The following is a 27,955-nucleotide window of genomic DNA, read 5'->3' as shown; positions in this document are numbered from 1 at the left end:
GTTCTTCCTCTTGAAGACTGGCTATTGCCACACAGAGGTGAAAGCTAAGTACCTTCTTGCTGGAAGCTGACTGACTCATCCCATCTGATAGCACCACCTTATCGCTTTATTTTCTGCGGCAGCAAGATGTTCCTGACCATAAGAGCAGAAAATGTGACCCCAGAAGGGCTCCTCCCACAACCACCTCTACGGCTGGATACAAGTCTGCATGTGGGTTTCATGGGCTCAGAGCCATAGAACAACCTCTCTTGGCTGGGGGCTCTGGATCTCAGCTTGTCCAACCCGATGCTCCAAGCTGGGCTGATATGAGGGTCATCTCACACATAACCACTCCTATTGGGAGCTCTTCCCTCATATATCTAATTGGGATTTCCCTGCTGCAACCCGTGACAGTGGCTTTTTGTGTTTGGGTTGCAGGTCTCTGAGCAGAACCCACCTGTATTTTCTGTAAGCGCCCCATTCATCCAGCTGGCAACAGTGCTGAGATCCCCTCCTGATCTACTTCCCTGCCTCTTCTGGCACATCACGTGGAGCAGCCCTTCACTGCCTTAATGGTGACTTTGAACATGAATCATAAAAAACAAACAACAACAACAAAAAAATCCAAACAAATAAACAACAAAAAAACCACCCCAGCCACCCACAGCCAGGCAACGGGGACTTTTATTTCTCAGCCCTTCAGGGAAGAGGCATTACATCACAAGAGTTATTACAGAAAAGTTTCTAAGGAAGTGAGACTGACTTTCTCTGCACACTGTGAGTATTCATTGCTTCCCACCCACAGGTATGAACTGTTCACCTCTCGCTGTCACTGGGCTTGCCTCAACGTTTGGCAGATTACAGTAAAAAATGCTAAGTGTCATATCTGTACCTTCCTAGTAAGAAAAGTGAACATGCTGAAGGCTCCCTCTGTAGCAAGTCCTTATTTGCACTTAAAATATTTATTTAACAACATGCGAGACACTGCCTAGCACCAGAACGTTAGTAACCAACACCAAAGTTCACTCACGGTAGAGAATGTAAATACAAAAATGGTGCAAAGGCTGTTCTTCCATTGACAAGTTTATTTAATGAGGCTGATTGTTTCTCTTGTTTGCCAAGCCTTATGTTTTTTTCCTACTGCTAAAACACTACAGCGAGTTTTAGCACGCCAAAAAAAGACCTGGGTTCTGTCTGCTTGTGGGTCCACCCCCAAAGCACCCGCAAGCTAAAGCCTACCAGCAGAGATAGGTGGAGTTACTACTGCGTAGGGCTTTTTGTTTGCTTTAGTTGAAGCAATGTTAGAAGTGTAGGAAGCATGCCAGGTGATCGCTTGGCCAGCTGAAACCACAGATTAGGCGGGAGAGGCACAATACAAACATTGTGCATGCCGCCTTTGTCCACCTACCACAGCAAAGAGAGGTGAGTTGAAGGCAGGAAGTGCTGGCGCCTGCTCTCTGCTGCACTGCCAGCAGCAGCTGAGGCAATGCCTGAGCTGTCAGCTGCGTGAGCAGGAATTACAGAATGATAAAGACTGGAAAAGACCTCGAAGATCACCAAGTCCGACCACCAGCCCATCCCCACCATGCCCACTGACCGCATCCCTCAGTGCCACATCTACACCGTTCACAAACAACTCCAGGGACAGTGACTCCATCACCTCCCTGGGCATCCTGTGCCAATGACTCACTGCCCTTTCAAATAAGAAGGTTTTCTTAATGTCTGACCTGAACCTCCCCTGGCACAACTTGAGGCCATTCCCTGTCATCCTATCACTGTCACCTAGGAGAAGAGGCCAACCCCTACCTCACCACAACCTCCCTTCAGGCAGTTGTAGAGAGTGATAAGGTCTCCTGCTCCTCTTGGCTGCAGTTTCTGATACAAGCTAGGATGCCGTGGGCCTTCTTAGCCACTTGGGCACACTGCTGGCTCATGTTCAGCAAGCTATTGACCAGCATCCCCAGATCCTTTTCCACGATGCAGCTTTCCAGCTGTTCTACCCCAAGCCTGTGGCATTGCACAAGATTGTTTTGACCAAAGCACAGGACCTGGCAAGAACTGAGGCTAAAGCTTTTTTTGTGGGCTGATTTTGGAACCCTCTGTGCCTTTCAGGCCAGTGCCTCCTTCATTACACTGTGCTATTAACTGCTGACAACCACAAAGTGACTTAATTCTGAAGTTCAGGTGTGCTTAGTTCTGTGAGGTTTCTGTGCAGGAAGGAAGCTAGGTCATGGTGTGTGTTCACAAAAACTTTTCCATCCTTCCACCCTGCTTTCTTCACCATTTGTACATAGAAGAAATTAAAAGAAGTCGATCCCCTCCCACTCATCTGTTCTGCCAGTTAAGGTCCATAAGCATCACACCTCCCAGCCTGCAGGTCGGCTCTGTGCTCATTCTTTGGCTTTTCAATGGGGGCTCCCCATCATCTGGAGAGCACACTAGAAGTGAACCTTTCTAATGACCTTCAGCACCGCTACTCCCAAAACAGCCCTGCCTGTGAGCACTGGAGTTTAACAAGACTTGTTCTTTAAAAACAAAAACACAGCAACAGTGCCTCGTGTGGATACGAGTCTCCATGCACTCATGAATCTGTGGAATGAATGAGCTTCTGGGACAGAATCTTTCACGCTCAGCAGAACTGGCTTCCATGCTGCTCAGGGGTGTCTGAGCTCACTGCACTGTGACCACTTAGCCAGAAAGAAGCATCACAAGGTAACCTATCTGCCAAAGACATCTTTGTTCCCAAATATTTTATCTTACAAGAAATGAAATTTGGCTGTGTGGACCCTTGCATACCAATTTGCCTTAATCTAACTGGGGGTATTCATGAATCTGGTCACCTCCCCCCATTCCTTTGTGGGCAGGATGTGACATTGGCTTATCTCAAATAAAATTGCCAATTTTGCTGCTCCTCTTGGAAGCAGGATAAAGGCATTCTCAATAATCAGCCATTCGATTCATGAGTGCTTTGTTCCAGCTGTATTCAAAGACTTTTAGGAAGGGGGGGGGAAAAACTAGTTCCTATCCTGTGCCTGAAAGCCAAGCTTCTCCAGTCATCCTGAGATGGTGAACAGAGAGGAACTGTAACCTCACTAATGGGTAGTGGAGAGGCATAGGGAATAAGGACGGGCAGCTGAGAAGAGCCTGGGTGAGCGAAGGGCCTCATCTGCACCTCTGGTCGCTCCCCTGCACCCACCTACTGCCACATCCAGAAGGATGACAGAGAGAAAAGAATTGCACTCTATTTTAAATCTAAGGGGACTATATATACATTCCATGGAAGGGTATTTTTGAAGGGGCGTAACCTTTCTGAGCGTGTGCTACTCCAGAGATGTCAGCACAGGAAAGAGCTGGGTCAGACCTGGCACTGCCACTGAGTGCTCCACTGCGTGCACGCTGCAAGTATCCGACAGCTTCAGGATTACCTCTGCAGAACACAGCAAGCTGGCTGGCACACGCTTATGGCTTGTTCACTCATTGCTTGCTCTATTTGCAATGCATTTTCTCTTTTAAGATACGCCTGGACATTAGGAAATCAAGTTTCTTCAGCACAAAACAAATGAGAAATTAGCTTTTGGCCCAATCACAAATGGGCACATTAAAAAACACGCACAGTCTGTACGGCCATTTCTGAGAACCTGAATTCCTAAGGGATGACTCTCCTTGCTGGAAGCAGCATGAAGAAAGCACTATTCATAATGTCAAGGAATTACTCGAAAGGAGGAATTTGGATGAAGGGAATAGAAAATACCTTGAGATGGCACATTCTAGATTTGCCAATGAAATGAAATCAAAACTCTAACTATTTTAAATTCCATTGGGTAAATTAGAATCATAGAGTCATAGAATGATAGAATTGCTAAGGTTGGAAAAGACCCACAGGATCATCCAGTCCAACCATTCACCCATCACCAATACTTCTCATTAAACCATGTCCCTCAACACAACGTCCAAATGCTCTTTGAACACCTCCAGGGTCGGTGACTCCACCACCTCTCTGGGCAGCCCCTTCCAGTGCCTGACCACCCTTTCAGGGAAGTAGTAAATTCTCTGTAGTAATTAGCATGACAGTAACATCTGATATCAGAGTGCACTTGTTCACAATCAAGAAGTAAACAATACATATCTAAGAGTCTTCTGCTTATTTAAGCTTCAGACAAAGGTGCTAGTAGGAGCTTCGGGAAAACCTGGCTTTCCTCACTCTGTAGCAGTGGACCCATTCAAGCAACCATTTAACCCTCAGACATCATTTTTAAATAGCATGTGAGAATGGTCCCCAGGCTCCGGCATCAGAACCGAAGTTGCTGCCTGCTGCATCAGCGGCTTGAACAGAACTACTGGACAAAACATGAAACTGCAAAGCTGGTGACGTAGCCAGAACCAGTGGATCACAAAGAGCTCCTGCTGTGTGCCAGGCCCTCACCCCTCCAAGGCAGGGGTACGGCACTGTATGACCTCACAGGAGAGAGACTTTTCCAATAAGAGCATGCAGTCGTGTCCTCCATGTCAATCAGAGGATCACCGTTGACTGTAGTAGGTGGTATTTCACTCAAACTCTTGAGATCAAACAAGCAGCAGCCCTAGTTAAAAATGTATTCTACATGCTAATACATCTGGCAAGTAGAATACAGTAACTGCCTGCAAACAGTTACAGAGACCCCAGTGCCATCTATTCACTTTCAGTAATGCTCAAGCACACACTACATACTGTGAGTTAACTGAGCACACTTCAAAAGCAGACTGAGTCTTCAGAAACTGAAGAAACTGAAACAGAAACTGACAGAAGGAAAAAGGAGAGCACGGACACTTGTCTTTTGAGGCTTTTAATTCCACATACAAACATTTTCAATACAGAGTATTTACACTGGTAATTACATTGAGACAGGCTCACTGCAGATGGTTTCTGAAGATAGGAAGTCTTGGGTTAGACATTAAGAAAATGCTTATTTTCTTAATAAAGGAAAATAAGGAAAATTAAAAAAGGATGAGGACTGCTCGAGCAGATTGCCTGGTGGCTCTGTGAAGTCTTTGGGTAGGTGTGGAAGAGGAACAATGCCCATCTGGGAAGACAAACAAACTGCAGACCTGTGGAGGTCCCACACAGTGTGATGCTTGCATCCATTTAGAGAACAGAGACTGTAGGAATAAATACAGACTTTCTATTTAAAGGACTGAATTTTTAAAAACCAAACTTTAAAAAATCTATGCAAGTCACTACAGGAAATCTGTATTTTGGGTTCACCTACTCGGAAGATAAAAAGGCACATTTAAGAGAAGTCATGCTGAAACTACTAATATGAATTAAGTGCAATAGCTCTATTCACTAATACTGAACAGTTCACATGGCACCATTTCTGAGTAGTCAGTTATTTCAAGCCTTAGTTGAGAAAGAGAGGTTTTTGCAATGACACCTTATTTCCCAGAATCCAAACTAGTGACGGACGACATCCAAACTTATCTAAGCAAGCAGGCGCTACGTTTTGTGTTCACAGATGCCAACACATTTGTAAATAACAATTTGTAAGCTACGTTATTTATGTAGAAAAATCATAAATCATTTTGCACTTCTGCGCCAGCACAGAGGACTGCTGCAATACTTAATTGCAGGGGAGCTGGACCAGATGACCTCTAAGGGTCCCTTCCAACAAAATCCACTCTATGACTCTTAACTACAGAGTATAAATGTCTGTACAAAAAGGACAGTCAGAGCAGCTCTTACAGAAGCTGCTAGGCATTAGCCTCAAAGGCTGCAATGCACGTGGTTTCATGAAGAACAGAATGTTCTGCAATCTCATGCTCCATCAACTCCCAAATCACCTGTAGGAGACAGGGAGAGAAGGACAGTGAGCAGCCATAACAAGAGTAAAAATCATCTGAAATGGCTGAAAGTGGTAAAAAGCTTCCCTGTGTGTCATACTGAAGAGCTGATGCGTTATGTCAGTAAGCAGCACGTGTGTTAAGTGCTTTTAACCCTGCAAGTGTTAGGCTTCTTAATATCCATTATCAAGGTACTATAAACAAATATTTGGGAGCTTAAGCAAACTATGTCTTCACCAAAAGGATACGAGCTTATTCATTTAAAAACATTCAATGATTAAATGAAAATGTACAGCTAAATACTACCTATACTATCTTCGAAACGACACGGCTCAATTTTTTTTGGTACTGTAGAGCTGCCAAAGCAATGCTGTGGCTGGTGAGGCATTTCTGCGTTCCTTGCTCCAAAAAGATTTCACACTGCAGTTGTTGGGAGCCAGATCGTATCCTAGCCGAAATACCGTCATGCACTTGATCTGTTCTTAGTCTCTCTCTTAACGTTCCTACTGACAACTGCTGTTGAAATGCCTAGGGGACACGAAGCCTGCTGGCCCACAGAACATCTCGACTGATCCAGAAAAAACAACGTATAATACAGTAGTATGGAAGAGTGGTGGGAGGAAAAAAAAAAGAATGAGGTCACTTGGTTTGAAGACACGCCTGCCTGCTCTCAAACAGGCAAAAAAATACCACTTCCCTTCCAGTATTACAGCAAAAATTTAACAGAAAGAAATACTTCTCCAGAGTAGAAAATACTTGGGGAGCTATTCTGTTCACACGGATCCGTGACGCCTACTCTCAGGCAATAATTTTTCTAACAGTGCCAGGGTTCCAACAGGGAGTTAAGGACGTAAATCTCACATTTCCAAGAACTTACATACTTAGGACAGAATAGTTTTGAGGCAGACACACTAAACGAAATGTGTACAACAGCTCAGTTTTGATCTCCTTGGGGTACAGCAGCAGTTCGGGACAAAGCTGCGGGGAGGAAAATAAGGTGCCAAGTATGCTAAGCTGAAATATGCTGAGCATTAGCAAAGGAAAGAGTTACTCAACAAATTAATATCTGATCACAACCTTCCTTCCCAAAAATAAGCTAACTCAATGACTTCTAAGACCCTACTTTTTCCCTTCCGAACCTTGAGGCAGACAGTAGTTATATTTAGGCACTTAGCTAAAATTTATCAAGTCCTGAGGTATTCCTGGCAGTTCCTATCTATACACAAACACACAAACCCTGGAAGAAATGACACTGAAAGAATGAAAGCACCTTGAAGCTCTGCACAAAACATCTCCTTGGCAAAACAGACTGCTAAAAGTACACGTCAGTGGTGAACCACGCCATTAACTGAGAAGTCTGCTTAGCTGAAGGTTCAGCTGCAAGCTATTTCTAATTTGCGAAGCTTTTGTGTAACACCAAGAGTTGTTCTCTTCAGGTCTGCAGTAAAGATATCTACACATCAGTGGACTCTGAGCAGTACTTCACTCACAGTGCCTTCCAGGAACTCAAACCAAACATGACAAAAAGCAACTTACCATGGAGTCTCACTACACTTAACTATAACAAGGTGCTGTGAACAGTGAAAGGGAAAAATAGCTTTAAACCTTTGGGAATTGAGCATATACAACGTGGTTAATGTCAGTCATCTGCAGGAAAGGAAGCAGTCCAATAGCTGCCGTGTAGGCTTTACATTAGGAATACTCATGCCACCGAGAAATGTAAGGACAAAAGTACATCTTCCTTTAAAACAGCCTCCTGTGACAAGCAAACATTTCTGATATACCTACAAAAACAATCTTTTAAAACAAAGACAGTTTTCTATACGCACTACCTTAAGCCTGTGTTTCAATGCCTGTAAAAATATCCCTTTTCTTCAAACTACCCTTTGGTCAGTGCTATCCTAAACATTTCCTACAAACAGATTAAAAAAATGACCACCAAATGTGGACTCGAGGGCAAATAACTGGGTTGTAGGCATCACACTTACCAAGTTTTTAAATAGAAAAAAAAATAAAATTCACGTCTTTTACTTTTCAAAATTATAATCTTGCATGGCAGCATCCAGAGCAGATGACAGCCGTGTAAGAACTTCAAATTATCACACTACCTTTCAGTTGTCTTGAGATGTATTTGAGAGTGTTTACATTTGGTGTAATTCCTAGGGGGAAGTTCTTCACTATGAGAGTAGAGAGGTGCTGGAACAGGCTGCCCAGAGAGGCTGTGGATGCCTCATCCCTGGAGGTATTCAAGGCCAGGTTGGATGGGGCCCTGGGCAGCCTGGTCTAGTATTAAATGTGGAGGTTGACTGCCCTGACTGTGGCAGGGGGGTTAGAGCTTCATGATCCTTGAGGTCCCTTCTGGTTTCTATTGGAAAACCCCTCATTCTTTTAAGATGTGGGGAAAATATGGTCTGGAAGAAGACGTACATTTTTATACATCTTAGACATTTGGAAAAAACTTCCCCTCTTCCCAAAGAATCTGTGTAACTGCCTGTGCCTGTTACATGCTTCTTTCTTTTCCCCCCTCACTCCAATAAGGAGCTACCCAAAACGTGCCATGTTTCCACACCACACGTAGGCAGCTGGATGCAGCCACACAGAAATGTTAAAGAACAGCTTTTCACATCACAAGACTTGTGCTTTGAAGTAGTAAAAAAAAAGAAAAAAGGTTTAATGTTCACTCACTGAAACGTGCTAAGTAATGGCTCTGGTGCACACCTGCAGTTGCAGAAAAGAGCATAAACAACTGGTTCTTGGCCACAGAATCAAGTGACACAGGAAAAGGTTACAGGTACATACTTACTTAAAGGAAATACTAGGACTTCCTAGTACTCTTTAAGCACTTTAGAGAATGCAAATATAAGGAAGAAAATAACTCCAAAAAAACCTGAAGTTTTCTAGCACATCTCTGTCATAACCAAGGACTCATTAAGCATTCAGTTCATTAACTTTGAAAAGTATTTGAAACAGAAGGGATCAGGTGACACAGCAGCTCTTTTCACACTCCGCAGTAAAACCTCTGCTCTTCACGGAGTACTGTTCAACCACAGTTATTTGTTCAAACACAGTCATTTTTTCAAGCAAGAAATAGTAAGCCACGTCCTACACACAGGACTTTTCTGTAAGAGAAAGGTTATCATGAATATTTCCCCAGAGTTTTTATTACAGTTTACAGGCACTACTCTCAGTTCCATTTCAAGATTCCATCGCATTACGTTGGATTCCGGCTATGCTGTTTCTATCAGTACAAGCACAAACTGTAGACATCCAAAACATAGCCCAGGCTCTTCGTTCTCTTCAGTAATGCTGCTGTTTATGAGCTCTGGTTAAACATTTAAGCTATCCCAGTTATTCAGTAGACCTGTATGCAATCACAGGCTGTTCTTCACCAACATCTATCAACACATCTAGTGGCACATGAGGCTTGTCATAGCCAGAAAACTTGGGACAGCTGCTTGGAATGACTGCTTGTCGAATTTCCGTGGCAGAAACCACTGGACCTGAGGAGTTACTACATACATCTGTTTGGCTACTATCAGAAATGAAATCACTTTCTTTTTCTTTATGACTCTGTTCAACATCAGAAGGTACTTCTGTATTTTCCTGCACAGAGGTCTCTTCCAGTTTGTGTGATGCCTCCAGAGGAGGACCAGAAGATGTGCCTTCACTGAAATCCTCAGGAGAAACATCTTCTGCCGACTCCACATTCAGCAAGGCTTCATCGTCATTCACTGTCAATGGGACACTCACAGATGGGACTGGCATGACGCTGACGGCACAAATGCCTTTTGCTTCTGATCTTGATTCGAAGCTGTTGTCTGCATTCAGGCTTCTTATCACACTGACCTTAAGTGAGAAAAAAAATGTATTACTTTTACTTCCACATATCTATTAATTCAGTGGCTTTAACTTCTGTTGAAGTTCAGAGCATAAAAAAAATACAAGTTGGAACACAGACTGAATTACAACCAACTTCAGCAGAAATTAGCAAAATGAGAACGTGGCAAAGTCAGCAGCCTGGATCCGTGACCTCAACTGTTTCATTAATGCTTTTATACAACCTTTCCAAAATGCTTTCTACCTGCAAGTATATATGCAAAGACGAAACCCATTTCATGCGTGTAATTTTCACTCATTAAAATTTAAGTCATTTGAAGTTTACAGTGGGGAAGAAGAAAATGGTGTAAGACTCCTCCTCTTGAATTAGCTGCGAACGTCCTTTACACTCTGCAGCTGATTTGTAATGACTAATATTTGTGGCAAGTGTCTCAAGTGGAAGGGAAAAGATCTTTGGAAAGAGATCTTCACAGTGATTTAAGAACCTTCACACATTCCCAACGATTGCATTTATGCTGAAGACTTCTTGGTTATTTCTCCTGTATCACTACGCGCTGGCTCAACGCTGCAACAGACTTCAAAGCTTTGCTTTGAAAATTCTATTGCAGTAAGAAACGTTAAGTTTTTCAAGGGCCAGGCTTGAGCTTACTTTAAATCATTAAGACATGCCTTCAGGCTGTTTAGATTCTCCTGATTTAAGTTATTTTTAACAATATATATGAAAAACAAGGATAAACTTTTAACTGTATAATGTTGCCCTCTAAAGCTACAAGAAAGCGTAGAGAGAAAGGGTTACTCAATTCAAGAATCCTTTTCCAAATTTTCTAATTAGTCATATATGTGTATCTCAGGCTATAAGCTATTTCATGTGAGTTAAATTCTTCATGAGATACAAATGGTCACTGTATTTTGAGACAGTCTAGAGCATAATTTGACTGAAAAATATAGGTTGAAAAAAATTGGGAAGAAAGGGATGTAGGTTGGGATTAGAAAAGGGTGAAAAACAGTGCTGTTTAAGTAAAGCTCCTAGTAGGCAAAAATAATCTCCCAACCTGTGTTTGTGTAAGAACTGAGAGCACCTTCACAACCAAATGATCAAATCTGACTGCTTTACAAGCATCTTCCTTGACTGGAAGGTTGTGAGACTGTAGCTCTACGTCCCCACCATGACTTCATTAGAGCTGATACCTTCCCTGCATCTCTCCCTTCAACCCCAAAACTTTCCCCTCAGTTGCCCCGATACCCGTTTATGGTACTGTGTATGCTGGATCATGCTTGCCCAAGGTTGCCCAAGGAGGCTGTGGATGACCCATCCCTGGAGGCATTCAAGGCCAGGCTGGATGTGGCTCTGGGCAGCCTGGGCTGGTGGTTGGTGACCCTGCCCGTGGCAGGGGGGTTGAAACTCGATGACCACCATGGTCCTTTTCAACCCAGGCTATTCTATGATTCTATGATCAATGAGACTATTGGAACTAAAAACAAAAAACACAGCAATGCATGCTCCTTGGAGAGGAGTTAGTTGTCATCTAAGTGAGTTTTACTAACAGATGCGTTAATACAATTGAGATAATCAGCTTAGGAATCACAGATAACCACTGGGCAACTATTAATTAAGGTGACTCGTAATACTAACGTGCCACATTACAGCCTAGTTGCCCTTCAGGCATCATTTTCTTTAGAACTTCATTTTCTTATAAAGAAGAATGAGAATACTATATAATGAGCACTCAGAGTAGCTCTGTGTAAGCATGTATGGAAGCTGCCCATTCATAAGAAGAAGATGCTGCAGAAACCAGAATGCAAATCAAGAATGCATAGATACAAAGTGTAACGAACAGTTGATATTCATATTGTACCTTTCCAAAACCTGTATACATAGTAATTTTTCATAGATCTGTGAACTTAAGCCATATGTAAACTGATTTTGAAGGGACCAGCATCTGTAGGGTTTTTTTGGTGGTAGCAAAAATCTGACTCCAATAGTCACACAGTAAGAGACAAGAGAAGACAATTTGTCATTTAAGCTGGCATACTTACAGAACTAAAATGAAGCGGTATAGAAACCATGGCTAAAGGCTGCATGTAAAATTTCTCACCTCCCCCCAATATCTATACCTGCAAATAAGCTCTTATTTATGTCCCTTTAAGATTTTCAGGCACTTATAAAGCCTTAGTCCTAAAATACATGAAGAGAGTGCCTTGTAGTCTACAAAGGTACTGCATCTCACAGCGCTGGCTGGGAATGCCTAGAGAAAGACCCCAAGAATAAAATCAGTGCTTCTGTACAACTATATCCAAGACCTGCGTCCATGAAAAGGAAATCAGTTTTCTGTCTGTGGTACAAGACGTTTCTGTTCCATAAAAGAAGGAAGCCATACAAAGGAAAAACCCTTGTGGGCTTCCTGGTAGCAAAGGTTCTTTGAGAGTCACTCAGTCATGGATTTACAACACAATTTAGCAGTTTATGCCTTCATTACTAGCTTCGAAGAAAAGAACTAATAAATCTTACTACAGTAACTGTAATGATACTCAAAGTATCTCCAGGAATAAGTGCAATTAAGATATGGGTTACTATCTAAAAACAAATGTTTACCATAAATGAGTTAATATTTTTCCTTTGTGCATACTACCAGTAACAGGCTGTGCTATCAGCAGCTTTATTAAGGGCTTGTCCACCTACACATCTGGAGCAACTTTCAAGAGCAGGTTTTCTGGAAGAGCCTTTAAGAAGTCTATTCCAAATCATGTTAGAACACTGAAATCTACACAGCCCTTGCATGGTTTCACAACAGATTAATGCTGGGTGAATGTGAAGGTAGGAAACTACGTTGCTGTCCTATAAGTGTCCACAGGTGAAAAAATCCTTCACAAATGTTAATGAACTAACTTCTTTTTTTTAAGACGGTAATTACTTATGCCAAATATCATCAATAAAATTTACAGAGACAAGCAGTTACAGTTTCTTCAAATCGAAAATGTATGTCATGTAATCCTCACAACCAAAAAATCCAGTCACAAATTGACACTATTTCCAAGTGCTATGCAAATACAGCAAGAGAACACAGCCACGTCACCCCTTCACACTCAGAAAAAGCATCAGCAGCTTGCAGAAAAGTTGACTTAAGCAAGAGATAAAAATGCAAGTTGATGCTTTTTGATGAGGCTTTGCCATATGGAGTTAATGCGTTCTCTTCCTACTAAAACATTTTCCACCATTTAAAGATAAGAGACACTGAATACAACACAGCAAAATTAAAGTAAACAAAGATGCCCACAGCTTAGCAGTAAATTAAGGACTGCCTCCTCTTAGAAGTGGATAAACTGCTATCATAAATCTTACAACAAGAATCTTCTTCCTCATGCAGGACAAGTTAGAGTGGCTGAAGGTGATGACTGGAAGGAAACAGCCTCTTCAAATACTCTTTGGGAGGTAACTGAATGAAAACAAATGGTTCTCTCTGCAGCTAGACAGGTGAAATATCAGATTCCTGTCATTCAGCAGTAGACCAGCATGATGAATTACTGAAAGGAATCTGTCCCATTTCACTAGATTTATATTTCTTGTGGGGCCCTGTTATGAACAAGGGTGTTTCAGACATTGAAAGTAACACTTTCTGTAATGGTAGTGACCATTCTTTGTCCGTACCGAAAGACCTGAACATGACTGACATGGCACTCTTGGAAGGTCCTAAACAGCATCACAACGTTATCAAAGCTCTTGTGATCTAAATAACAATGGATCTTCTCCCCTTATTTGCCTGTGAGATCTCACCAGTTAAGACAGCCTTCTTATGTAGAATTTCAGCCTCCTGAAAGTCACTCAAATGATCAGATTGTATACTGTCTACCTGAAGGAGATCACTGGAAGGCACCAGACTTAAAGTGGGACATCTTGCCTACAGCCTTCTGACACATGGAAAAACTCTTGAGATGCTTCACTCTCAGACAAGATGAGGTAAAGAACAAAAGTTCAGTAACAGATGCCTGCAGACATAATTCTTCCTTCCATTAAAACTTACTCATATAAATTATTGCTTGCATTAGTTATTCATTAAATTAATAATTTGAGGTGTTTAAAATATAATTTTAATTGTACGAAGATACATCATAACTTATTAATTATTCTTTTTGCATTCCCCATATTATTCATATCTCACATATTAAAATAATTCTTATGAGCGCTGCAAATCAGACTGCACAATTTGGTGGACTAGATGACTGCTTATGACACAGGGACCTAGTGTAATGTGCCAGGACATCTTCCTTTAGTCAAAACAATGTCACCTACTAACATTCTATTCCAAACAAAGCAGGCTCCAGGAAGGCATTAGCTACCCTGCATTATGTGTCACTTTACGAGTCCTGAACTTGAAGAATGTGGAATGTCTCTTATCTAGAGAAGCCTTCATGAGACTTACTATACCTGTCAAGATACACATTTGATATGATTACCATTTAAGAATTACTACCTCATATGGCAGTTCTTGAAAATTGTTTCAGTTGCTATTGGTTGTTCAGCTGTTATAGCTAACAAGACCCCACAAAGACAGTATAATGATACTTGCCAGACATTCACTCTTGCTTGATATGAAAGCACAGAGGCTTCTACTGCTCTTCAAGCACTCTGCTGCAGGTAGCTTTTAAGGTAGAGCTGATCCTCCTCCCTGTAACTGCTCATTCTGAGAGCTGCCTAGTACTTTTTCCTCTCTTTTCCTACAGTGTTATTACTTCTTTTTTACCTTCTTACTCTGCACATCGCTAAGAACACTGTAATATTCAGCAGTATTACAATATTACTATGTAACGAAGGAATCTCATTACATATCCAGTGACAGGACAAAAGGCAACGGGCACAAAAATCAAACATATGAAATCCTAACTGAACATAAGAAAACAGTCTCTTATTGCAAAGTCATTAGAACCCTGGAATAGGTTGCCCAGACAGGTTGTGGAATCTTCTTCCTTAGAGATGTTCAAAACCCCAGTGGGTGAAGTCTGGGCAATCCACTTGAGCAAAAACAAGACAACCTCAAAAAGTACCTTCTAACCTCAATAATTCTTGTCTCTCTGCTACTACAGTGAATACAAACCGATGTACACACAAGCAGTTTTTGGGAACTAAGTTCTCAACATAGACCAACTAATGTTACTTCAGTTAAATAGCGACCAAAGTCTAATCCTAAAGCCAATATAGGACAACTGATTGTAGAGGCTATCAGAATCTTAAGACTGGTATAAGTTCTGAACTTGTGTGTGATCGTGGCATGAACAACCAAGACGTCCATAGAGGTTATAAAAAAAAATTACCCAGTTGGAGATGAAAAATCTGACACAGATACGAAGGGTAAACTTACCAAAGATTTAGGCAGCTTTATGTTTTTCTTCCTTAGTTTCTTGCAGCCGTAACATACTGTCAAAATTAGGCTCACTACCAGTACAATTGAAGATACAGCTATAGTAACTTGTGTACCTAGAAAGGTAGAACAAATTCCATTAAGAAGTTTGGAAAATGAATAGTGTGCCATTTAGAAAAAACACGTGAATTTATCAGCTTATTACTTTTTTTCCCCCACTCGAGAGAACTTCTAAACCAATACCCAAATAAATGAAAATGACAACAAAAGATTTTCTATTTATGCAACAGCCACGCTTTTATAAAAGTGAAGGAATTTAATAACTGCTTCTTTTTCCTCCTGAGCAATTCCACATGGGGACAAACCGTTTCTTAAAAAACACCACCACGTTTTCCATGTGGTATCCTATTCACTGACATAAGAATTGCTGCACGTCATCTTTGTGCAATTAAAACTAATAGGAGTCCAATTTTCCTTCGTCCTCCCCCTCGACCGCACCGCTCTTCCTGTACATAAGAAATAAAAAAGAATACATGACTGCTTCTAGAAATTTTCTCTTTTCCCTGATGAAGTTTTGAACCATGATGGAGTAATTAAAAAAAGCCCGAACTGTAACAGAGATACAAAGTTGAGACACTAACTGCCTTCATTCCCTTTAAATGAGAAAAAAATAGATGATACCTCAATTTTATTACAAATTCAGTCACTTCAAGCTCCAGAATGTCCCCACACATTTTCTTCAGTGATATGATTAGGCAAAATGCCATTTATTAGAAGGTAGCCTCATTGTTTCCAAAAGCCATGTAACTCAGTGAACAATTCAATTGTCATTTGTTAATCACACCAATGATCAGGTGCAAAGAAAACCGGTTTTAGGATACCAGTGAGGTCAGAAAAGTACCCAGGAAAATCAAGGTTACTTGAAAGTAATACGTAATCTTTAAAAGCCCCTAGAACTGGGAGAGTGCATTTGGAAAAGAATGATCACGCTTCTCCTTTTTTCATACTCTCCCGTAGATATCCAAGTGATCCCATGGCTGCACCACAGCTTGAACAACTTGCTGTATCATATCTCTGATCAGACTCAATAGATTCTTTATACGATTTAAGAATCTGCTTACTCCAAGCCTGCGTGATAGGAACCCAAATGCAACTTTCTTCTGACGAGGCACCAACTATCAGATCATCAAAAAAATGTCCCTTTGCAGAAACACAGTACGTAGAACCTTCAGAAGGAACTGGGATGCTCAGGTTACATTCATTCATCTCACAGTCTGCTACAGTGAAATTTTTTCTGCTCTAAGAGAGAAAAAAAATCAAAAATCAAAATACAGTCATATTATATCAATTGACTCAATACAAATGTTACAGTATCTTCTAACACTTCTAAAATGTTACAATACCACTATTAGATGTAGCTCCTACAGATCATGCCTTGCAACAGCTGGAAACTTCAGTTACCAAGTTATGAGCCATCCTAAAATGTTTCATTTGATGAGATTGTGGTGCTTTCATCAACAAGTTTCAGACGCATCCAAAACATGCTCTAGGCATATTGCATACCTTCATTCATAGTTCGCTTACAAAGCACGTACTTGGTTGCATACAAAAAGTAACTCTAAATAAACCTATGTACTACCATTTTCCAAAAGTTCACCCTCGACGACTTAGAATCATGGAATCGCTAAGGTTGGAAAAGACCCACAGGATCATCCAGTCCAACCATCTGCCCTTCACCAATGGTTTGCGCTAAACCATGTCCCTCAGCACAACATCCAAACGCTCTTTGAACACCACCAGGCTCGGTGACTCCACCACCTCTCTGGACAGCCCATTCCAGAGCCTGACCACCCTTTCAGACAAGTAGTATTTCCTAATGTCCAGCCTGAACCTTCCCTGGCGCAGCTTGAAGTCATTCCCTCTAGTCCTATCACTAGTCACACGAGAGAAGAGGCCGACCCCCAGCTCACTACAACCTCCCTTCAGGTAGTTATAGACAGCAATAAGGTGCTGAGCCTCCTCATCACTAGACTGAACAATCTCAGCTCCTTCAGCCGCTTCTCATAAGGCCTGTGCTCCAGACCCCTCACCAGCTTTGTTGCCCTTCTCTGGACATGCTCCAGGGCCTCGATGTCTTTCTTACAGTGAGGGGCCTAAAACTGGACACAGTACTTGAGGTGTGGCCTCACCAGTGCTGAGTACAGGGGGACAATTACTTCCCTGTTCCTACTGGCCACGCTATTTCTGATACAAGCCAGGATGCCATTGGCCTTCTTGGCCACCTGGGCACACTGCTGGCTCATGTGCAGTCTAGCGTCAATCAGCACCCCCAGGTCCACTTCCTCTACACAGTCTTCCAGCCACTCTGCCCCAAGCCTGTAGCGTTGCCTGGGGTTGTTGTGGCTAAAGTGCAGGACCCCGCATTTGGTCTTGTTGAATCCCATCCCAGCTATCCAGCCTATCCAAGTCCCTCTGTACGGCCTCACTACCCTCAGAGAGTGACTTCTAAGTAGTCACAGTGTGACTTCTAAGTAATGTGGTATCAATTCTTTGAAGGTTAACTTTGTGAAATGAAAGGTCTATCTAAACAAGTGAAAGGGGCACAGGTGAAATTACCTATGTTTTGGCAGGAATGTAGAAATAAATGTGTGTGGCGCCGTATCCTTGTAATTTGTGTATACAGCTACTGCAATTATCTGACTATTGTTAGAAGACATGCAAATGGACAACATTCAGACCTTTAAATCACCTCCTTCATCATGACCCACATTTTAGGGCTTCAGCATTATTCTGTTACATTCAACTACTTTCTTGGTATCTGTGGGCTGGGTGTGTCATGGGAAGCAAACTCCTTGCTAAGCATTTAAAACACACAAATGTATTTTAAATTTGAATTTAATTTTTCACTTTGAAACTTACCTCATTTTCGCTGTTTCTAAAGATGACCGAGTATGAGAGTTCTGAATAAATCTCTCTCATCCAAGGCCGAACCTCCACAGATGGAAATTCAGGATGGTAAACATCAACAATGATTTCAGCACCGTGCCTGGAGAGATTCAGCTTTGGTGGTCCAATTTTTCCTGCAACACATTTTACCTTTGCTATTAGGCCAAAGTTTTTAACGTAGTATTGAAAAAAAGAAATTCAACAAAACAAGCTAAGTATAGTTAAATTCTTAAAATTCACTAGAGACTTAAGATCGATACATTTATTTGAATGCTATTAATATCATATAGTTGCAACACTGGGAAATAAGACGCATTTCAGTACATTAGTGAATCTGCTTCTAAAAATGGAACTAACACATTACTATTATGAAATCCAACTTGTTAAGTGGGGCTTTATTGTCCATGTATCACCTACCAATTGAATACAACTTCTAGATGCCCAACCACCTAGATCCACCAGGCAAATACATGAGAAGCATGCACTGAATGCATTGCTGTCATCACTTCTCTCTGCCCTGAGAAGGTTTTAAAAAGATCTTCAAATACGCCAGTGACAGGGCAAACAAGTCCCTGCAGAGGCAGTACTACAGAAGTTTCTACTGAACAATCATCATGTCTTGCTTTGCCCTGGACTCCTGACCTCACAGGACACAATGATACAGCACAAAAGAATACTTCTATTTATTAAAAAAAAAAAAGAAAAAAGAAAAAAGAAGAAAAAAAAGAGAATGTTGGTCGAAAATGTACAAGATTTAGTTTATGATGGAACTTACCATGCTTTTGCAAAACAAACTCATCTGTCTCAACGTACTGAGACTGTTGTGATCCAACAATAGCTTTAATACGAAACCAGTAAGAATGAAAAATTTCATTTATTTCCTCTGATAGATCGCAAGAAGTAGCTGAGATGTTCACACAGGTTGAGACAGTCTGATACTTGCCGGAGCTGTAAAAAGATCAAGAAAAAGCTATTATTAATACACCACGAGACAATATTGAACAATACACTGCCTGTGATAAAATAACAGCGTGGATGGGTGGCACAGGTTGGAGTCTCCTCCTTGGGGATCTTTGAAAGTTGCTTGGACGTGGTGCTGGGCACCCTGCTCTGTGTGGCCCTGCTTGAGCAGGGCTTGGATCAGATGACCTCCACAAGTCCCTTCCAGTCTCAACTATACTATAATTTGACAAATTTCGGCTTAATTTACACTTAGGAAACCTTCATCCCACAGGACTTCAGGACAAAAAACCAAAACTGTTTACCACGGTGCAGGAAATGGTGAAAAAATATGAACTTACAGGTAAGGTTTGACTTCTACAACGAAATGAGGAGTTTCAGACATGGATGGGTACTGCCAGTATAAGACAGTTCTGAAATTTTTGGATTTGACTGATGTTCCTGTTGGTGAAGGCACTGGAAGAAACAAAACAATTGCACTTAGTAAAACATGACAACAGTCAAATATATTACTTCATTATTTGGAAAAGGCAACATGCTAGAAATGGCTGGAAAAATTAGACTTAAAAATTGGAGATTATTCCCCCCAAACGGACCCTGTTTGCCACCATTACAAACACATTTGAGCCCTGCATGCTGATTTACTGCAGAGACAGTTTTCTGTTTGCAACTCAAAACCTGAGATAACCCATGCCCACTGAAAACAACTCCACCAGATGGCACATATCAGGTTCATCGGCTGTGACAATGACACAGCTATGTCAGCATTACACAGATAAACCAGAACAGGCAGTGTGAGTGTTCTGAAGTTAGAGGAGATTAGCCTAACTCCTGCAGATTTCTGTTGTTCTTCAGAGCTGAATCAGACAGATGGGGCTGCGTAGGGATGCTACCAAAGCTACAGAATCCAGGCTCTGCGCTCCAGGGGTAATAATGTCTCCTAATACAGCCATGTCAAAAGACAACAGGTCTGCTGGGTAAAGCTTGGATTCAACGTGAATTTCTGACACTGACATTTTTACGTCCCCAGCAGTATTTATTTTTTTTTAAGTGCGTGATAATAAAAAGCTACTAACATTTGTAAGGGATTTGAACACCGAAGCTAGCGTGTAGCTCCACGCTCAAGAGATCATTTGAAGAGCATTTAATAACATTAGAGGTGAGGTACTAAGTGACACAGAAATAAGAAGTAGCACCGATAGTTTCCTCATGCAGCAAACTTCTGTTCTGAGCACCAACAGCAGCAGGGACACTGGGGAGCAGCTGCAGGGGAAGGAAAATTACATGACTCTGTAACTATTAAAGGCTGTTACGTGGCATTCAGATGAGGAAAAATGAAGGTTACTCTACTGTTTTAACTGTCGCATCTTGGCTTCTCGATGCCTGGTTCTCAGTGTTTGATTCTGTTAATTTAGCCTTTGTGAGATGATAAAAGATAGCTCGTATTTGACCTGCCCATTCGTAACCTCTCACAAAGTGTTCTCACTTCACTTTGTGATTTATTGAGGGAAAGTAAACAATTTTCATGTCTTGAAAACAAGACCACAAAGACAGCACTTTACAGAAAGTAATACAGAGAGGTTGAGATATGCTATTAACCACGAAGATGTGATACACATAATAGACGTCACTGTGCGAATGCTGCTGCGGTTTAGTTGTTGTACAGCATGTGCGAAAGTGGTATTCAGTTATTGGAAAAAAGGAACACAATCATCAATTTCTCAACCACAAGAAAAAAAGGTGACAAATCGACAGAAGAGGTGTCAAGGCACACAGATGTCACACAGCGTCCCAAAAAGTAAATACTTGAGATAGTAACTCGTACGGAATCTTACTGTTGTGTACTGGTGTAAGAATAGAACTGCTTTTAGCAGAAGAGTAGGAAATGAAATCCCAGGAGATACTTGAATCATTAGTAGAAGCTACGTGGACTGAGCTGTTCAATTACACAACATTTTGCTTTTTCCTCCCTTATGCTTTTCCCTGCCCCCACATTTTTATTCTGTTCTGTGTACAGACGTCACCTCGGGTTAATGAACAGTCTTGAGTGCTTTCTTTAATTCAAATCACTAAGCATCTCCATGACTTAGTTATTCAAATGTGGTTCTTACGTAAGAGTTATTATTCCAGCTAAATGTTTATATGGCGCTTATTGCTATATTAAGTCAGCAAATGCATTTAGATCTACTGAAGTATTTTCCCAACACCTCCATAAGGGAATTGAGCACTACTCCCACTTGGCCATCTAAAGCATGGGAACAAAACACTCAGGAAATCTGCAGAGTGACCAACGAGAACAATCTACCAAGTCACCTCTTCACCCCTCCAGCTCCAAGAAGGATTACTCAACTTAGTTCTTTGTTCTTCCTCCCAGAGATGACTTTAACATGCTCCAGCTCTGACACTGCTGGCAGAAACTAGGAGAAAAGAAGCCTTCCTCCAGAAGGGAGAACCTTCTTCACAAACCACACCACCATTTAAACCACCTTCTCAGCCACCAGAAAGGTGGTCTGGATCACTTACAGGAGCAAGAGTCACACAGACCATCAGCTCATCCTTTGCATCCTTACTATTAACAACGTTCTTTCTAGTGACGTTAGCCAAGTAGTATCTCCCACAAACTAGTACTCCATCTCTTATATTTCACCCATATCCGTAAACAGACCAAGAACACACCCTTCAGCATAGGCTGAGCAGCTAAAATTCTTAATGCCACGTATGAGCAAAAACCAGTAGAGAAGCAGGTTTGCAGCACACCTTTTAACGCATTCATCTTGCCATGTTTCACAGGCCAAGAATTACCTCCTCTCTTTTCCTAGGGGATGACACCTTTGTTCCTTTTCCCATATTCTCCACAGGCACTGTCCGTCTCGTCTCTGTCTAATAGATAGTAACTTCAATGTAAATTGTTCTCAGCCTGTGTTTATTTTTGAGGGTTGCTGGTTCTACTGTAAAACCAAGGAAGGCCTGGAAGATCATCTCCTTCTTCTAACTGCACTAGTTATTTACATGGAAGACACGATCTCTGCCTGCAAGCAATCACTTGAGTCACCAAGGACCATTTTTGTCAGTTCAGCCAGCAATGGCTTACTTAGCTTAAGCTGCAGCAGTGTGGGCTCAGCATTATGACAAATTAGACCACAGGACCTAGAAATGAGTGTAGAAAATGGATAAGCTAGTCTACTTTTAACACCTTGACCAGACAACTTTAGTTCTTTTCTTCAGGTTTATTACTTCCTCTGCTTTTGTTTGTTTTTTAAAGAATCTTAACTGTCCAGCTCACAGTTCCTTCTTCCTCAAATTGTCTGTCTGACTTCTAATGATGTTTCCTCCTTCCTGCCCCCCAGTGTGCGCACAGGCTGGGACAGCTCAGCCACGTTCCACTTCTGCACCAAGTGCACTGCAGATTTTCAAAGCTCTACCATTTAATCATCACGGCTATCGTTTCTGCATACTGCCAAATAAATACCACAATACTTTATTTGAACACTATTTTATTTAACATGCAATGAAACAGTCATTTTTTTAAACACATCGTGAGCTGTTCTCTTCCACTGTCCAGCATGTGCCATTAGAGGAATGTGGTAGTGGCTACTGACACAATGCTACTCTTCAAATACAAAACTTCTGATTTAGAATAAACAAATACAAACGCAGCAGCACTCAAGGCACAAATGCAAACAGTGAGAACTAAGTATGGAAGAAGTGAGCAGAAAACTGACCAGTAAATCATATCATGCTGCATCATATAAGACATTCAAATATAGTTCGCTTCCAGTTCAAGAGGTGGTGATTTCTACCTGCAATTATCCCTATCCACCTTGCCCTCTAAGACACTATAATACTTTAATAAATAAAACAACGTTTGCCTTGTAGTTAGTAGCAAGTATTTTCTGGTTTGAGTGATGATTTTGAGACAGCACTGTATCATAAATTGTGTGCAACTACTGGATTAGTTCTGTGAGCTATTCTGCTAGAGCACATAGCTAGGCACGCTTCTTTGGTAAGCTAGGTTCATTTTTCTTTGGAAGACATTTTAAAATATACGTATTATTTCTAGCAGCCTGAAACCTAGCAGCAGATACATGCAGTAGATTGAAAGTCTTTCAGTGGCTTTTAATCTCCTATATGCATTTCCTTCCTGCCCGCTATGCACGTTTGCTGAAGACATAGAAGTCTCCAAAGCTCTAATATTTTAATGAAGATAACTGCATGCTTGAGAAGATATTTGATTTTACACACACACACCACAGTACCCACCACATCTGCGGAGGTCTCTGCCACCAACATGGGAACATTAGTTAGTTTGGAGTGTTTATATATGAACAAGTAAATATCTACATTGCTCTCTGAGTTACGCATGTTGGTTATGCTGCTTAAACCGATGCTGGTGTGAGCTTGCTGAGATCAGCTTTGTGGTTGCATTCCCACTTCTGCTGTTCTCCTCTGTTAGGTCCTCATCTTCCAAGTCACCCTGAGGTAACGCTTGTGCATGCCTTTAGCTTTTCGTTACTCCTATCTTTACTTTCTGACATTTTTCTTTACCCTGAAAATCCAAAAATAGAAAGTTTCTTTTAGTCAGGTTAAAAGAAAAATTAGATCCCATTGGCTTACCCTCTCCCTTTATTCCATAGACATAAGGTTCCTTGAATGTTGTTGCATAATGCACGTTCCTAATTCTATTTCTGTGCAAAATCACGGTTGCTAAAGTCTCTGTTGCCTTTCTTTCAGCCTTTACAAAGTTAATGATCCATCCTTCTGGGTCGCTGGCTAGGAAAACAGCGTGCCCCCTTATGTCAGCCCTATACTCCATCTGAGCTCATACATCCACATTAACAGCCCTCAGAAAGAGCAGCAGATTTGGTGCCTCCACAAATATAAAAAAAAATCATTTCTCCTTAGCCATCAACAGTACTGAAGGGGAAGAAAAGGCCAGAAAGTCCAGGTAAATCTGCACGAACCCGAGAACACTTCTGTAAGACCACAGCAATCACGGAATCACCACGGCTTAGGCTGGTAAGGACCTCAGTGACCACCCAGTTCCAATCCTTCTGCTGTGGGCAGGGCTACCAACCACTTATCAGGTTGCCCAAGGCTGCATCCAACCTGGCCCTGAGTGCCTCCAGGGATGTGGCATCCACAGTTTCTCCGGGCAGCCTGTGCCAGCACCTCACTGCCCTCTCTGTGAAAAACGTCCCCAACATCTAACCCAAATCTCCCCTCCATGGAAGAAAAAGCAGAAGGTTGCACAAAGGCAGCCTATATCCTGGGGAACAGACTGAGAGCAGCTCGGAGGTGAGCAGTCTGCACCCTGACACCAGGCTCACTGCGGCAAAGAGCAGGGCAGGTTGGCAACAGACCACAAGGTGCAGAGGATGTTAGTCCTGCAACCTGTCTGGCCGTCCCTGGGGTGACAGCAGCCAGATAACACAGGCCAGGAGGTTTGCAGGTGTTCACCTTCACCTACTTTCATTTACTCTAAAGAAATTCAGGGCATACACCTCTCCTGTAACACCGCTCCTATCCCTTGGTGGTACATTCTTAATGAAGTTATTTGAAGTCAGCTTGAATTAGAGCTTGCAACAGCATTTCAATGTAGGAGGTTCTATCAGAAGTTCTCAGAGGGATCTTAAATTCAAGAAGGAAAACACATTCCATTTACAGATGAAAAGAGTACAAAGACTGGGGGTAACATTTTAAGCTGTCCCACAGTGCTTTTAAAATTATTGTTCATGACTGAAAGCTCTCGGAGGTTATATGCTGTATGAATGGGAGTTAGACCTAGACTCATGTCCTAAAGAAAAAAAAAATACATAAAAAAGACAACCCAGGAAGTTGCACAAGATGAACATCTTAAAAACTGCTTTGACAGTAAAATCTAAATACTGCTTTATATATTCAGTGTTGTAGTGGAAATGCTAAGTCACTGCCTGAACCAGTGATTGAGTACCTAATGGGAGGACAGGGCGAACCCAGGGGAGCTCAGGTGTATGCAATGCCCCTGAGTGACTGGAAGGGGTGGAGCCAGGATCCACCCTCCCCACACCTCATTTAAAGGTTGGCAGTGGAGGTAAGAACATCTCTTGCTAGAAATTCCTGCCTACCTGAGGCCTTCCAAAGGTAAGCAGCTCTTTTTCTTCATTTCTGTATCTGTGAATGTTGCATTTGGGTTTGTTCTCATTTGCTGTAGCCAAAGACTTTGCCACCCTGCCCTTATCATCCCACTACAGCACTACACGTGTTTTTGTTTTTTTTTACTTGAGATGTCATTAAAGTAGATACCTAAAAAGAGCACTAACAGAAAGTCTGCAGCTGAGAAGAACAGCTATGACTGCCAGTAATAAGAGCCAAAATAACAAACCAAAAAGGCCACCCACTAATCAGCCATGAATACAAAGTACACACACTGCCTGGAAAGCTGTCTTCTAACATGCAAGACGCACCTGACACTACATTGTAGTCTCTGTCTACTGCTGCTTTTGTAACCTTGATCAGAAGCCTCATTCTGAATACAGAAATACAAATAGTTCCCATGGCCAAGAGCCCTGTTCCACCAATGAGCCTCAGGCAGACTGAGGCTGAGGTGAGCACCCAGCTGCAGACATGTATAAGCTACTCAAATAACTGCTGCCTGCCTTTTCAAGGAAGAGTTATACCCTAGAGCAAGAGATAACTGACAGAGGGCACTTCCTCATTGCCTGAAGTACGTATATCACATGCTACCGGGACACCGTAAGCCCTGCTGAGAATGCAGAAAGCAATTGCTCTATCTTAAAAAAGGACAGAACCGTAAACGTGTTTCAGAGTTCCCTGTTCACGTTTTTTAATCTAAGACAGCACATCTGTTTGCATCTGTGTAGTAACGGTTTGTCGGTACCGATACAACTTGCTTCTTCGTTGACCTAATACACAGTGGTATCTATTACAGTTCCCTTCACTGTGTTTTTTTGTTAGCTAGAAAAAATAATTTTTGGCTTAAATGTGGGAGTCTCTGAATGGTTCAGTTACTGAGGCTATGGCTAGGCTTGGTGCTAGTCATCAGGAAAACCCCTGCTTGTGTTGCCAAAACACAGCTCAGAAGTATGTGCTGCTCCTTTCAGGCTTTGCCGCTCTTGCGTAGAGAAAAAAAAAGTGCTGTTTCCTCTAGGAAGCTTAATATATATATCAGCTACCCCGTAGCAGCCTCACTGTGGCAAACACTGTGCTGAATAAGCCTGGATTTCAGCAAGACGGGTGCCCTGCAGCACGTCAGCAGCCAGACTGCAGGCCCCAACACTTCCCCAGTCCTGCCCGGTGCCAGGGCCACCCACGCCTGAGTGCCGTGAAGCCCCAGCAGAGCTGCACAGCCACAGAATCCCAAGGGCACAGGCATGTAACCGACAGCTCTGTGATCACCTGCTGGCAGTTATTTTAGTTATATGGGTCTCTTTTTTGAGGGCAGGGCTTAGCAGAGCACTGCTACTCTCACCTAACGTGCGGGCACGCTTCTACGTTTCAACTTGTGCAAGGAGTGTAACAGAGCTCCGTGCAATTCTCACTACTCAGAAATAAAGTGCGCCTTCTTCAGACGTGAGCCATTACATTAGACGGTTCTCTCCGGCGGTATAGAACTGTCCCGAATGGAAGTGAAACTCACAGATCCGACTGTTTCTCCCGTGTTTGTTTACTTGTCACCGTCCCACCTGCACAGAGTTCAGGCCGAACGCTGCTCGTGGGCCTGAGCGCACCTCGAGCCCGGCGTGTGGCTGGAAGCGACCCGCGGCCATAGGTCCCAAGGCCCTGTTCGAACTCCCAGCCGTGCGCTCCCCACCCTTGATTTAAATTCCCAGCTTGCCACAACACGAGGAGCGCACCCTAACCCTGGCCGGACAGCGGGCAGAGGCTGCTTCGGGCCCGGCACTGCTCCGCACGCGGCCCGCTCCCCGCCAACGCGCGGCCCCCTCGCGCCCCAAGCCCTACGTGCCGGGGCAGAGCCGCGAGGCCCCGAGCCGGGGGGGCCGGGCACAGCCTCCATTTTCTCGCTGCCGCCGGGAGCGGAACGAGGTGGGCGTGGGACACCGGCAGCACAGTCCGCTCCACCGCTCGCTCGCCCCCCCCCCCCCCCCTTCTTCCTCAGCGGTACTCCCAACCCGGCCCGTTACCTGCGGGCAGCCGCTCCTGGAGGGAGGCCGCGTTCTGGCCGGGCGCCACCAGCGCCGTCAGCACCATCAAGGCCAGCGGAGCCCCCATAGCGCCCGGCGGCGGCACGACCGCGGCGGCACCGAAGACCACAGCGAGCCGAGGGCGGCTCTTGCGCCCTGTCCCCGGACGGGAAGGGGCGGGCACTTAGGCGGAGGGGGCGGGCGCTGAGGCGGAGGGGGGTGGGGAGGCCTCCGGGCGAGTTTCGGGGGGTCTTCTGTCTTTGGTTGGTTGCTGTGGTGGTTTCTTGTTTTTGTGAAGTGCTGATACTGCTTTATATCCACCAGCTCTGACCGCTGATAGAACATCCTTCTGCTTTGGTCATGTTGTGACTCTCTGTAACCCAATTTTGTTAAAAAAAAAAAATAATAATAAGTTAAAGAAAAACAAACGGAAACGCCCTTTTGTAGCCTGCCTTCTGCTTCTGTTTGTTGTATGTAACAGCTAACAGTCTTGCTGCTCCTTCCAGTCTGTGGGAGCTTGTTTCCCCTGGTCAGGGGCAGCGGGCCTGCACTGCAGGGCTGACAGTAACAGCCTGAACTCAGAGGACAGAACCTATTGCCCAGAGACCTTCAGAAACAGCGCTCTGAAGCCATGTGTGTAGAGGGACCCTCATTTATGCTGAGAGATTCTAGCCCTTCCTGCAAATAACGCTTTCATGTTCACTGCCAGAGATAACATAAAACGCTGCCAAGGCAGATGGCAATAGCAGCCCTTCCCATCCTGTTCCCATGCCTCCACCCAGCTCCAGTGGTAGCAGTTCTGAGCCTTGACCACCCTGTCTGGCTCCCACAGGACCCTTTGTTCCCACACGGAGCCTGATCAGCAAATAAATCTTCCTCCAGATGCAAAATGAAGGCAGAGCAAGGGATCCCTCACACCCA

At 43.0% G+C, this 27,955-nt stretch overlaps 1 protein-coding gene and 1 long non-coding RNA gene across 2 annotated transcripts in view; one reads left to right on the top strand and one right to left on the bottom strand.

Moving 5' to 3' along the window:
• Window positions 1-4,786: 4,786 nt before the first annotated feature.
• IFNGR1 (interferon gamma receptor 1) lies at window positions 4,787-27,198 on the bottom strand. Its single transcript, NM_001130387.2, has 7 exons — window positions 27,035-27,198; window positions 19,235-19,349; window positions 18,709-18,881; window positions 17,907-18,067; window positions 16,109-16,286; window positions 14,988-15,103; window positions 4,787-9,642 (listed from the first exon to the last, which is right to left on the bottom strand). Exons 1-7 carry the CDS (start codon window positions 27,120-27,122, stop codon window positions 9,145-9,147), a joined length of 1,329 nt encoding a protein of 442 aa, NP_001123859.2. The 5' UTR covers window positions 27,123-27,198; the 3' UTR covers window positions 4,787-9,144.
• Window positions 24,972-27,955, top strand: part of LOC121110360 — a 32,599-nt gene continuing 29,615 nt past the window's right edge. Inside the window, exon 1 of the long non-coding RNA XR_005858913.2 lies at window positions 24,972-25,013. This is a non-coding gene — a long non-coding RNA (uncharacterized LOC121110360). The remainder of the gene's footprint in view (window positions 25,014-27,955) is intronic.

Source organism: Gallus gallus, chromosome 3 (genome assembly GCF_016699485.2).
Source record: "Gallus gallus isolate bGalGal1 chromosome 3, bGalGal1.mat.broiler.GRCg7b, whole genome shotgun sequence".
NCBI lineage: Eukaryota > Metazoa > Chordata > Aves > Galliformes > Phasianidae > Gallus > Gallus gallus.
This window is presented reverse-complemented; position numbering and strand designations above follow the sequence as displayed.

Coding starts and splice junctions, on each gene's coding strand:
- IFNGR1 (NM_001130387.2), bottom strand. CDS start 27,122: ATGGGGGCTCCGCTGGCCTTGATGGTGCTGACGGCGCTGGTGGCGCCC. Junction 18,068..18,708: donor GTTTGTTTTGCAAAAGCATG/GTAAGTTCCATC, acceptor AATGTGTTGCAG/GAAAAATTGGACCACCAAAG. Junction 15,104..16,108: donor TCCTATCACGCAGGCTTGGA/GTAAGCAGATTC, acceptor CTACCTTTCTAG/GTACACAAGTTACTATAGCT.